Source organism: Micrasema longulum, unplaced genomic scaffold (assembly GCF_059751315.1).
Source record: "Micrasema longulum isolate JH-2025_06_02 unplaced genomic scaffold, ASM5975131v1 h1tg000040l, whole genome shotgun sequence".
In the NCBI taxonomy this organism is placed as follows: Eukaryota; Metazoa; Arthropoda; class Insecta; order Trichoptera; family Brachycentridae; genus Micrasema; species Micrasema longulum.
Window position 1 is genome coordinate 290905 of NW_028277247.1, and position 14812 is coordinate 305716.

A 14812-nucleotide genomic window follows, 5' to 3' on the forward strand; every position below is an offset into this window, starting at 1 on the left:
AAGATGGTCAACTGTAAAACTGGGGTCGCAGGTTCGATTCCCGCTAGTTGCCAGAAAAAAATCCTTTTTTTTTTTCTCAATTGGTTTGGGTGTTATGGTGTATTTTTCATTACTTCCTTCCACATTCTCTCTGTCCCACCTGCTGCCAAGCCTCTAGAATAGAGGCTAAGCGGGTTATTCCAAAAAAAAAAAAGAAAGTATTTATGAATGTCGGCCTCGTGGTGTAATGGTCAGCGCGTTTGCCTACTATGCAAGAGGTCTCGGGTTCGATTCCTGACATGGTTGATGCGAAATATTTATTGAAAAAGGTGCTTTCATAATGGAATATTTAATAGTCCCTAAACTGGTACCTGAAGCGTAATACTGATCAATTTACCTTTATGTAACAAAATTGATCGAGATATTCTGTGATTGGTGTACCAACCCAGTGCCCTATGTATAGTTAGGTGCGGAAAGGGAATGATGATGATTAATGATGAAATGTATGTAACACTATTCTCGATATATTAGCACCGTTATAATAATTTATTATTACGGGCAGTGTTTCTACATAAAGTACCATATATTATTATCTACAGAAAGAACTATAGATAAAATCAAGTAATAAAGAGAATCGTTAAGATGCAATAGAAAAAAGGGCTCTCTGGTGGAATTTCTTGAATTTTAAAAGGGATTTAAAAAATCTAGAAAGTTCATTATAAATAGTATTTATTATCACATGAATGTTTTATGGGATGGAGCAAATAAGCAATCACGTCTAATCAATTTTAAAATTTTATTAAATAAATTAAATTATTACATTTAAAAAAATTAGTTGTATGAAGAGTAATAAACGTATTAGTAGCTATAAAATAATAAACTTGGTAAAATCTTATGCCAGAGTTGAGATCATATTAAAGAAATAAGATGTAGTATTTCAAAAATAAGAAGTATTTGAAAATGAAAAGAAAATAGAATAGTTTAAAATATCAAAAAATACAATGTAAGATTTCATGTTTTTAACGATAATAAGCAGCGTAGGGAGCAGAGTAGGCAAGAGGAGCAGAGTAGGCGTAAGGGTTATAGGCGCTGTAGGCACTGTAGGCCAATGGAGACGAGTAGGCCAGGGGGGCTGTGTAGGCGAGGGGAGCGGCGTAACCCGCGGCCAGTACTGCCGAGGGCTTGGGGCTGGCGTAGCTCATGGCTACCAGAGCGGCGAATACGAACAACTAAAAAGAACGAACAAATTTTAAATAAGGTCACTTTTCACACAAAAAAAGTTATAAAAAAGAACGGGCTTTTGTAAACACGGTTAATTAAGTTACTACAAATAAATCACTTTTTGGTAGTATAAAAATCACAAAACGAAAGTTTGAATTAAACGCACCAGTTTGAACATTTTGATTGGAGTTGATGTTTCTTCTTGATAACAGAGGTGAGTGATGCTCTCTACTTAGTGTTCTGAGCTTTTATACGATTGACCAGCGTGACAAGTTGATTTATATAGCCTTGTTATTGGGTGCACGATTGATTTGTCAATAAAAATCATCTGCATCAAATTTGGTAATCTTCAACCTTGAATGAGCGGTGAGGACAAAATTTATTTATTTATTAATACAATGACATAATTGACACATGGTTTTTTTTCTAAACAATCTACTTTTATATTTTTTTATGTTATAGCTGTTACTTATCAAAAAACAGACTATCTCGTTTGCTTTATTAGCAGTTTTCCTACCGCTGCGCTGATGTATAGCAAAGTAGGCAGGATTAATTTTACGACTCATGATTTATGAATCTTTATTTAAAATTTATAATAAATTTAAAGTACATTCCTCCACATACCCGAAACCATTTTAAAACCAGTGGGTCTTCCTATCGGTTTCACTCATACAAAAAAGCAATATTTTTGGTTAATAGACAAGTTACACTTTTAAAATTTTCAATTTTATATGTAGCAATTTCGATTGAATTTAAATCTGTGATTTTCACTGTCCCTTTCACTGTAAGTTTGGCAAATTATATGGAGGGCCTTTGTCGGATATTGTCATTCTTTCTCCTGACCATATTGCAAACACGAATAGAGGCAAAAACTGTATTCACTTGTATTGCAAAAGCCTATGTCCATTATAGTAGTTTTATAAATTTAATAACTTTAGATTCTAATTAATTAAGATGTTTGTAAAATTAATATTTGATTGACTAACTTTGTGTTTATTCATTTTAATAAAATAAATGTAAAACAACTTTGTTTTAAACCTTTTTTTTTTACCCTCCGGTTTCAAAGCTATCAACGTCTAATTTACTAATGAATTCGATCCTATTTTATTTTAAGAGTGATTACTTAATATAACATTGAACTTATGTAGCCAATAAGTCAAGTCTTTTTGTCACGTTGTTCTTCTAAAAATGGAAAGTGTGAAGTGAGATGGGTACGATCTATTTTTTATTTTATTTTTTTATTTAACGCACAAAATAAACAATTTTATCAAAGGGCACAATTATATTTTTTTATGTCCCGACCTGTTATTAAATTCCATGTCAAGTCGGGACTCTTCTATATATAAATCTAAAACATTATTAACATATCAAAACAATATACAAAATAATAATAGAAAAATATAAATAATAAAATGTATACATGTCGAAAAATGGAATGCAGAAAAGTTATGAAATAATACATAGCAAAATGTTATTTATAATTTATAGTAATATTATAATTCAATTCGCTAATTAATTGATGGTAAAAATAAATTCAAAATAATACAATAAAGTTTTAATTGTAACACATCTACATATATGGTAGAATATGTTATTTAATAAACATAATAATAGATTTAAAATACATATTTACAAATAATTATGCATCACTATTAAGTTAATTCAAAGATGATATACACATATACGTATATGGATAATAATGAAGACAGCGGCGATATTATTAGAGTGGATTGAACGAAATATTGTTTTTTCGGTTATTTATGATTATTTTCTTACTAAAAATTGCTTTTTTATTTAAAACATTTTACTTTTTTTTTATCTTGAGAAGAAACACATGACAAAAAAACTTGACTTATTAGATCCATAAGTTTGATGTAATATTTAGTAATCACTCAAAAATGTAATACGTTAATTATATCCTAATAAAGAAGCTTGTGTATCTTTGAAACCGATCGATTGAAAAAAAAACAAGCCATTAAAAATAAAGTTGTTTTCTATTTATCTTGTGGGATGTTTGTGTTTATTATCAATTGAGATGTTTGTGTTTCATTTGTGAACGGGAAAGTTCAACATTTAAAAACAATACTTTTAATTTAACCAACAACACCTATAGGCCCCATGACCTATTATCCCATGCATTTTGCATTTAGCTGAAAACAATGATGGAATAAATATACAAACATGTTTACAGAGTTTTTTCACATCATAATACCTAAACATAATCTAAGTCCCGATAAAATGTTTTTTAACTAAGTTTCCTTTGAGTGCTCAAAACACGAGTTCAATATTTTACTTTAAAAGCTATACAAAACGGAAACAAATGCGAAAAATACAAGGTGTACAGCAATAAAGTATACATATGATCGCGCCACTCACCAGATAGCACGTAGACGCTCGAATTTTGCGGTTTTCCTGATTTGCGGATTTTGTCGTTGCAATTGCGTTATCTTTATTTAATTTTCCACCGAACCCCAATACAAATGAATGCAATAACCTTGTGATGGGATTGATCCAATTTTATTGATTCTAATTCTCTCGTAGCAGGCTTTATCTGATGTCCTGTAGTCAACTAGGCACTTGTAGTTTTCTTGATTATCGATGCATGCGATAATACGACACAGTGGATGGAATAACGGATTGATAACTCAAATAGCTTTTTAGCGATCGAGAATACCATGATCACACACACATTCAATGAAAGTCTAGATGTTATTGGGCCGAAGAGGAAAATATTGTACCCACGGTAGCATATTTATTTTATTTTATTTTATTTTATTTATTTGGATAACCAACAGCTATAATTATCACATATTTATATAACAAAACAAATAACAAATAAGCCAATTACAGGTTTTCACAAGTAGCATCACAGTAAGTTAAAAAAGATTCTCGAACATAAAATGAATAGTAATTAAATGTAAATTTAAAAGAAAAGAAAAAAATACTACGAGTTATTTCGAAAGCAAACGCCGCACGTTATTAAGATTATTTTCAAATAAATCTATGTTAAATGATTTATTAATTACATTAAAATTATTAAAAGTTCGCCATAAATATGAATTTTGCCTATAATTAGATGAAACAAGAGGTATGTGAAGAAGAGGGTTATTTCTTAAAACTTTGGAAGGAACATTGATAGAAAGTTTGCAAAGTAGTTCAGGACAGTCAATTGAACCAGAGGCAATTTTAAGTAAATAAATTATGTCCGCTATTTCGCGACGTTTTTGCAGAGGCAGTAGGTGATGTTTTTTACATATATGAATATACTGGTCAGATTTAAACTCAAGTTTCAACCGGAAATACATGAACTTTACGAATTTTTTTTGAATATATTCGCAACATTAACCCCAGAGCTCAGTAGGTAGCAATAAATTTAAAGCAACAACATATTAAATGTTAAATACCATACACAAAGTAAATGTAGAGCAACTAATATATTATATATGAGGAGCTTACAAAGAAAACCGGTAAAGTTTTTTTTTTATTTCGAGATTTTTTCACCAATTTTGTGACTATGTAAAAACATCAATCTTGATTTGCAAACAAGCAAAAATTCTGACTTAGCCAGTTTTTCTTGTACGTATGCTCACGATATATATGTATGCATTATACCCTTTTCGCCCCTACTGGTGCAAAAAACACTGCATTTAATTTTTGTATCGTGAAGAAAAGATGATCAGTCTTACGCTTCAGGTGCCAGTTGAGGGACTTTAAAATATTCTGGCGTAAAAACAAATTTAACAATAAATATTTCATGTTGAACCTGTTGGGAATAGGACCCGATACCTCTTGAATGGTAAGCAAACGCATACATTTCAAATCAACGGCTTAAAGTAAAGATACATACAAATAGCAGAATAAACCGAATCGGATAGTGGTTCCGTGGCTAGTTTAGCGGACTCACGGATTAGAGATCCGAGGTTCGAACTCCACTCTACCCTAAGTTGATTTCTATTTTCTTATAGTGAGTTATTTACAACTCGTAGAAAATTGCCACTAAAACTAAAATATTTGGTAAATTATATTAAGGTAAATATATATTTTTTTCAATAAATAATCATTTGCATGCTAATCAGTACAAAAATGATATTTGCCAACCAATTACCCAAGATTGGTATATGATATTTTATTCAACTCGGGACCATTTTTTTATTCATTTGGTCATTGTACGTTTTAGGTATAATGGTCGTTGACCATATATTTTTTTATTTTTTGATGAACGGAATTGAAGTAAATATGTTATTTTATATTCATTTACTTATTTCGCGAGATTCCATTTATTTTATTCAGTCAGTTGCCCGACGTAAAGATGCAAAAAAGATAAAACAGTATGATTTCAATGCTGGTGAAGGAATAACGTTTATCATTCATAATTATAGTACCAAAAAAAATAATCAAATATCACACTTTTTATATGACATTTCATCTGTGTCCAGGCGGATGAAGAAATGCGAAATTTGTCGTTCTGTGTGTGAAATAGAGCCAAAGCCCTGGACAAGTGTTTTAGACTCGATAGCAGCTGCTGCTCTCAAGTAAAAATCCTAAAGAAGGAAATCGAGTACATAAAAATCCACCTCGTAGTGTAGTAGTTGGCGCGTTTATTCATGTTTGAGGTTCTGAGTTCGGTTCCTAAGAGGGTAAAGAGATAATTTTATATTTGTTTTTAAGGTGGTTTTGAATAAAATGTTTCATTTTCCCTGAACTGCCATCTAAAACGTACGTAAGGTTGATCATCTAACCTTCATGTATGATGACTAAGATACGTTGCATATGATTTACACTGGAGTGCCATATGCTCCACTGAGTGCGAATAGGAGTTTGACGATGATTATTATACATCATCATCATTTCTTTTCTACATATAATAGTGCATAGGGCTCTGCATTGGTAAACCAATCGCAGCGTATCTTAATCATTTTTGTTACACGAGGGTACGATGATTAGTCTTACGCTACAGGTACCAGTTCAAGAACTGTGAAATATTCTGGTGGAAATATACATTTTTCAAATAAATATTAATTCATGTCAACCATGTCGGGAATCGAACCTGAGACCTCTTGCATGGTACGAAAATGCGCTGACCACTACACCACGTAGCCGACCACACGTTTTTTATCGCTTGGCATAATGATATATGTCAAGCGTTAAAAGCTGAATAGCCTCCATAAATATGCATAGGTAATAAATACTGAATAATATAAAACGGATTTACATAAGATCAGAATCGTTATATTCACTGTATTTCCATTTGTGTCATAAAGGAAAGCGTATATGGCGATAGGATTTTTATAATTAAAATGTATCGATTTACCAGAAATGACAAAAATTACCCACTGTCTTATCTATTTAAGAAAATTAATATCATGAATAAAACAACTTACAACAGGGTTGGAGAATACCTTAAAGATATACATTCCCTTCTTTAAGGTATTCTCCATTCCTGATGTAATTTGTTAATCTTAACGACTCCCGAGGGGGTGAAATCCAGTATTTTGTCTAAAAACATTTGGACAAACTCAAATAATGAAATGAAACAACTTTTTTAAATACCTTGTTAGTTAAAAAAAATAAAATCAATTGAAAAACTTGTTTTAAAAATCTCGAATATCACAATCCAACGATTTTTTAGAAGAATGTTTAAACTGAATACCACGGTTTTACCATGATTTTAAGTATTTGATTGAATAAAATCATAAATATTCATTTCATACAGTGCATTGGACTTGATTTTTTAAATAAATATTTTACGTATATTTTTAAATATTAAATAAAATATCAGTGTGACGTTTGATGTTTTTAGACAATATTTGGAACATTGTAGTTTTTGTGCAAACTATTAAGAAATTGGTATAAACGGTTGAAATAAAAAAAGCAGTTTTTCTGAAACTTTTATAGTATCGTCTATCCAATACCCAGATTAAGACTTTCCAAAATATTCAGTAAACACTGCTAGCACATATCTTACAACACCATAACAGACTATCCAGAACTATCTAGAACACCTTTCAAACTGTCAAATGAGTGATAGTGGCGCTATGTAGCGGTACAAATACTTAAAATAAAAAATATTTTCGGTTCATTTAAATAAATTGATGTGAGCATCATGTTTTGAAAAAGACTATAAGACTTTTATAATTTTTTAAGCAAATTTTAAGATTTTTTTTCAATTTATTGATACATCTCAATAATGGCAATAAATTTATAAAATAAAACCCAATACGCCATTTTGGGCGAACAGGGAGTTTTAAAAAAACGATCCTTAATTGCGGTTTTCAAACTGATTTGGACAATTGCTGTTTTCGTAAAAACACCGTATTTTTAACAGTGAATTTGAGGAACTAATGATTTTTAGGAAAATATTTAGAAAAAATAATTGTGTGGATTCACAGACAGAAAATAATAAAATCCAATAAAATTATTTTGGAAAACTTTAGACATTTGATGTTTTTGGAACGAGGTCTTTGATTATAATAATAAAAATTCGTATTTAGTTTAATTTTACTTTTATTAATAATTTTCAACAGTGATAAAATAAGGATTTTTTGATTTAAATGAAGTCTCCCACCAGACCAACAATGTCGGTCGTGACGACATCCGGTCATTGGTAAAAATTATTAATAAAAGCAGAACAAAACAATTATAAATACGTATTTTTATTATTACAAATAAAATGCAGTCCCACCAAGAAATGTCAGTAGAAAAATTCAACCTATTAAAATAAATGTCATGAAAATCATAATCAGAGTATGATTTTTTTCTGGAGTTTAAGAAGTTTAAAATAAATAGGTGTTAACTATTTGATTTACAAAGAGCACAATCGAATCAAAAACTTACAATTTACCTTTAGTATCTGAAACAAATCAAAGCTTTATCAAGAAACTTTTGACTAATAGTTTTTTTTCAGTAATATTTGATGCATAGCTGGATGGCTTTATCGTAAAAAATATTTAATTCATCAAAATTTTAATTAATTTATTGTAAAGTGAAGGAACAAAGGAATTTGGTGAAAAATAAATAGGTTGTTTGATGCATATTATTTTATTCAGAAAAATAAATAAGTTTCATCAACAGGATATGAAAAGGAAAGATTTTTAAGATGTAGAAGAAAATAAACCATTGAAACTCAAAATGAACGTCAGAAATATGGTAGCCCGCATTTTTTTAACGGTAGTACGCGGCGTAGGGTGAAGAGTAGGCAAGAGGAGCAGAGTAGGCGTAAGGACTGTAGGCGCTGTAGGCACTGTAGGCAAGTGGAGACGAGTAGGCCAGGGGGGCTGTGTAGGCGAGAGGGGCGGCGTAGCCAGCGGCCAGTACTGCCGAGGGCTTGGGGCTGGCGTAGCTCATGGCTACCAGAGCGGCGAATACGAACAACTAAAAACAATGAACAAATTTTAAATAAAATCACATTTTGGCTCAAAACATAGTGCTCAAATAAATATTCGGCAATTTTAAACACAGTTAATTCAATAATTCCATTTAATTATTTTTTTGACACTTTTGAAATTACAAAACAATAAACCTACCAGTTTGAACATTTTGATTAGAGTTGATTTCTCTTCTTGATTACAGAAGTGAATGATGTTCTTTATTCAGTGTTCCGATCTTTTATACGATTGTTCAGAGCAATAAGTTAGTGTATTGGCCTTGCAATTGGGTGCACGATTTATTTGTTAACATTGTTTACTTGTATTTACAATTGAGTATCCTCCCACTTTATATCTTGCATTTTCGTAACCTAAGCTACCTATTGAAGATCTGATTCAAATATACAAATTGATTATCGCCTTTTTTTCAATCAAACCATTGTTTTCCATATACGATTTCTGACTTAATTGCGATTTTTTTTAAATTTGTATAAAAATGGCTTCAATCGTTCTAAACCATTGAACTAGTCGTCGAAAGTAGGGATCAAAATATTTTTATTGGGCGAGAAGATTTGCATAGCCAAAAAATAACAATGAAAAAGTTTGTTGGTTCCACCGGAAATATTAGCTTTTCAATGTTTATTAACATTACGGACATTGTAACTTTATAATCATAGCATATATGTATATAAAAGATGTCCCAAAAACCAAGAAAATCCTTTTACTTGCTGATATGTCAGCTCATAACTAACCAGAATATGTAAAAAGATATTCATAAAAAATCGTTTGTTTTCAAAATATTGTCATTTTTCATATTAGTTTCTCGAGGGCGAAAACTACAAAATATTGATATTAAACAGGTTTGTGGCCCCGTAACTAGTGTCCTGGACTCAAAGATTAGAGGTCCTAGGCTCCTAACCCACTCTTCCACAACATGAGTCCCATTCTTTAATAGTGAGTTATTTACAACTCGTTAAAAGTATATCTTAAATTAAAATATATGTGTCTTAAATTGGATTGCAAATAATTTTTTTTTCAATGAGTTTGTGGCAAAAACCTGATTAAGTCTTTTAAAACATTCTATTGTTAATGTATTTACATTTAACTGCAATTGTTTAATATTTAATTATTGTTAATGAAGTTTGAAATAAAAATATACATTAACGAATTAGAACAGGGGTAGAGAATACCTTAAATACGGAAATATGGATGTCTAGGAAGAATTGAAGAAATATGGATGTTCAAACATAGGAAAAATGGTGAATGTTACACGGTGTGCAAAGTGGCCACTTAAACCAGCCAATGCCAGGTCATAAGCCCTTTAAATGCCTAGACATTCATATTCCCTTACTTAAGGTATTCTCCATCCCTGTTGTAATTAGTTAATCTTAATGACTCCCGAGGGGGTGAAATCCAGTCTTATGTCTACGAACATTTGGACCAACTCAAATATTGTAAAAAAATATATCATAAATATTTTATGTAGACAAAGCCGCATTCCACTCACTTGAGAGTTATTAAAATTGAAATTTTTTAATTTTTTTAAGATATAAATTATTTTGTTATAAAATAAAAATCTCATTTATGTGCAAAAATCAATAGGTGTTCTTCTTTTTTTTTAATTGTACAGGAAAAAAAAAATTAACAGAATATAAAGGAAAAAAAAAATCATTATAATTTAAATAATTATTGGGATAATTAAGTGTTCACGCCTTATTTTTTACTAATTAATTAGTAACCTTTTGATTATTTTATAGCAATGTCATTAATACACGATACGGTGGACAGGTGAATTAGAATTCATATCACACTTAACGATTTGTTCAGGAGGCCGAAGCATTGGGTAATCATGTCACTTGTACTAAACTTTCGATTTCCATACAAGTCATAATACTTGAATAACCTTGAACCTTCATTGAGTTGATACATGAGGTAAACAATAGAGAGTGAAATAGTTTTTAAACCAGTCAGAATCAACCCCTATCTACCGGAGAATGATAGGTTTTTCAGCTGAAATTAACAGACGCGCCTAGGCGGCACGAGGATTTTTCAGAAACCCGCATTTTAATGTTTCCATGCAAATACAAGCATACGTTTTATTTGTCAATAATCAAACAAAAGTAATACAATTATTTACAAAGTTACCGTTTTTTTTCATGAATATTTATTTCATATTCCATACAATTCACTGTTTTGCATACATATGTAGCCACTCCACTGGCTCATTTGCCACGTTTCGGAGTGTTTGGTGTATTATTTTGTTCACACATAACTGTATTTTTACATCAATTTTAATGATGTTTTAGTTTTCATAATTATTTTTATTTAAAAGAAAAACGAAATTTTGAAAATCATAAAAGAAAAGAGAGATAAAAGAATTCCAATGAATACAATTATACTCTGACGTATGAAATAAACATTTTAGTCGGCTTCATTTGTAATCCTTTAAGTTTTTCATTTATGGTCTAAAGTTTTGAAAGAATTGTTATTTATTTAACTGTATGTCTCCATTCGTAATTTATAGATAATAAAGCTTAGGTGTCAGAAAATTGTAGTGTCTCTGCCGTTATTTTATTTTTGTCTTTGGTAGCAGAAGTACCGTCGTAATATTTGTTGTCCATCATTATGTAATTGTGAAAGAGTCGTAAAATGAATAGTCAAATGTGGTAAAAAAATCGTATTAATGTGATTTTAAACGAAAATATGACAAATTTAATTCATCGATGGCTCTTTTATCATGTTTTGATTGAAAAATGCTATTTGTGCGTTTATTTTCAATGAAAATTTTACGAAACTTAGATTGTGAAAATTTTACGAAACTAAGATTGCGGAAATTTTACACATTATTGATTGTAATAAAAACCATAACAATACAATTAAGATCCTTTTTCAAAAAATAGTGTACAAAACTAAAAAATATTCATCTTATTTTTTGTTATGTACACCATTTTGTGAAAAGAAACTAAATCATATTGCTATGGCATTTGTTACAATTAATATAGTATAAAATTTTCGCAAATCAAGTTTTGTAAAATTTCCACTGAAAATATAAATAAAAATTGCATTTTTCAATTATAAAAATTATAAAAACGCCATCTATGAATAATTAGTTTCATATTTTCGTTTAGAATTATCTTAATACCCAGTACTGAGGACTCGGTATGTTTGTCAGTATACAGAATTATCTTAATACCCAGTACTGAGGACTCGGTATGTTTGTCAGTACTGAGGCTCCGTATACTGACAAACATACCGAGTCCTCAGTACTGGGCAAAAGAGTAATAAACAAAATAAACGTTTGGTTGTATTATTGAAAACTTTAACCAACGTAACGGCAATGTAATTGATAACTTCCTTTAATATCCTTTCTTTTTCAACTGCTGCCAAGCCTCTAGAAAGACTCTAGGTTTAGCTATATCAAGATACTTTTGACAGATTACAGTAGTGTTGTCACAGTCTTTTTTCTCTTGATTTACGATATCCATCTTTCAAATTTGAATAATCTTCCGTCAGATCAAGTGAATAGAAACGAGTTTCCATATTTACGTCAAAATAAATTTACGTAAATCTCTTACATATTTTAACTCGTATAAAGACTCTTCTTCCTTTCATAGTTTAACTTCCCTCACTGAACGTAAAAGCATTTCTGATCTGTCTTTCCTCTTTAAAATTTTAAACAATTTTATCGATAGTCCATATCTCTTAGAGCGTATTTCTATCAACTGTTCCGTAAAGTCAACACGACAAGTTCATTTTTTTATAATTCATTGCCCAAAACAAATTATGCTCCAAACTCGTTTATTTATCGTAGCTGCTCCAAATTTAATTTACTTTGTCTCCATTTAGATATTTTTAATACAAAATTTTGTGACTTCAAAAAAAAACTTTTTGAAACTCTGTAAAATGAAACATTTGTCAGTGTGTAATAAGTTTATGTTCCTTTAAATATGTTCATTTTATTATAATATCAATATTTTTAATTGGTCAACTTTATTATGAAAATCCCTCTCTTCTGCTCTATTTCCTCATTCCTTAACCTTCTTACGAGCTCTTTTTATTTCTCATGTCTTATATAATATATTATTTTTCTCTTAACTGTGTAACATGTTCTCTCATCATATTTGTGAAAAACTTTAACTGGATGTATGTACTATTTTTTATATTTTGTATTCTTCTATAACAACTGTTGTTTTTTCTTAATAAATAAAAATAAAAATAAAATAAAAAATAAATATCTTAATACAAACTAAAAATAAAATCGTTAAAGTAAAAAAAAACATAAAAGAAATTGACTTATTTGTTAAATTTAGTAATTCAACAGGAATACATAAATCAAGACAAAATAATACATAAGAAAAGGTTATACTATAGCTGAAACAATAATTATAAGACGACAAAGAAAAAAACAAAAATAGCTATTTACAATTGTAATCAAAATTATAATTGTTTTATTAAGATTAACTCGTGAGCGTTTCTTTATAACATACTGAATCGTAGTATGGATCACATAATAATAATCGCTAGTGTAATCGTGATTATTGACAATATTTTGGAGACAGGAGATGGTCTTGGGGATGGCCAGTGTGAAAAAAGTAGAGCTAAAGTTATCAATTTGCAAATATGCGTTGTTTTAAGTGACCATCACGCATAATAGCATGTGTTATTTTTTAAAGTTTAACTATATTTTTTTATAGGCGCGTAAATATGGTTGACGTCAAAATTATCGTCGATTAAATTCAATTGATCGCATAACAATTTCCTTAAAATGAACACGCACAATATAATTCGGTATTTAATATTGTCGACCGATAGTGAAGTTTTCCAAAGTTATGTCAATATTGCGACAGCTAGAACAATAAAATATTTCATTTCCTACACTTAACTGTCAATATTGACAGAACTTCATAAACGTCAAAAGCCTCTTTTTAATTTGCCTGTAAAATTGTACTGCTAACTCTGTGTAAAGTCGAGTATAAAAACAGCTTTTCGATATTATAATCTATGGAATATGTTAAAATCTTTGCAGTAGATTACTGGATTTATCCTTGTAGGTGTTTATCAAGATTGAAAAAAAAAACATTTGCTTTATGGTTGTGAATAGCTGGGCTAGAAAAATGAATATCAAGTTGAGGTAGAAAGTGTTTTTAATAATAATTCTACGGATTTGCCCTGAGCGGGGATTTTTCTTCAAACGCATTGTTACTTTTAAAAAATACAATTATGTTTGTGAAAAAGAGCCAGAATCCAAAACGAGTGTTTTAATCTCTACGGCTACTATCAGGTAAAAATCCTGAAAAACGAAATCATGTAGAGAAAAATCCGTCTTGTAAAGTAGTGTTGTCGTGCTCGCCTACCATCCTTGAGGTACCGGGTTCAATTCCTGGGAAGGTTGACATGAACTATCACTCTATCAGGTGGTTTTACTCCTGGCACCCGATGCATAACTGATCATCTTACCTTCTTGTAACATATGATCTAGATCATCGTCATCAACAAATAAAAAAAGGGATGGGGAACATTTTTGAGAAGGGAATGTGAAAGTCTAGGCATATACAGGGCTTATGACCTGTCATTGGCTGGTTTAACTGACCACTTTACAAACTGTTTAACATTAACTATTTTTCCTATGTTTGAACATCCATATTTCTTCAATTTTTCCATATTTACATAATTCCTTCTCTAAAATGTTCTCCATCCCTGTTGTAATTTGTTAATCTTAATGACTTTCTAGGGGGTGAAATCCAGTCTTTTGTCTATAAACTTAAAATATTGTAATCAATATTTTCTTTCCGGACCTAACTGTGCATAGGGCACTACATTGGTATACCAATCGCAGCGTATCTTAATCATTTTTGATACTCGAAGGTGAGATGATCAATCTTACGTTTTAAGTCCATGGACTATGAAATATTCTAGTGTAAAAACACGCTTTTAAAGAAATATTTCATATCATCCATGTCGGGAATAGAACCCGACACCTCTTGCATGGTAAGCATTCGCGCTGACCATTACTCCACGCGGCCGGCCATCCTTGAGGTACCGGATTCGATTCCTGGGAAGGTTAACATGAACTATGGTCTAAAAGGTGATTTTACTCCTGGCACCCTGATGCGTAGCTGATCATTTTATTTTCTTGTAACAGATGATCGATAAATGTTGCATTTTTTTTCCAATACTACGTTCTACACACCATCAGTTAATAAATAAAAGTTTTGTCATGAATTTGAAATTTTTTACACAAATTTTTA

The 14812-nt window shown here is 30.5% G+C and overlaps 1 protein-coding gene across 1 annotated transcript; it reads right to left on the reverse strand.

Annotated features, from left to right (window-relative positions):
- Window positions 1–259: 259 nt before the first annotated feature.
- Window positions 260–8768, reverse strand: LOC148285342 (uncharacterized). Its single transcript, XM_088227062.1, has 5 exons — window positions 8724–8768; window positions 8364–8571; window positions 8042–8050; window positions 1367–1428; window positions 260–1208 (listed from the first exon to the last, which is right to left on the reverse strand). The coding sequence occupies exons 1-5, from the start codon at window positions 8733–8735 to the stop codon at window positions 999–1001; spliced, it is 501 nt and encodes a 166-aa protein (XP_088083188.1). The 5' UTR covers window positions 8736–8768; the 3' UTR covers window positions 260–998.
- Between the last annotated feature and the right edge of the window lie 6044 nt (window positions 8769–14812).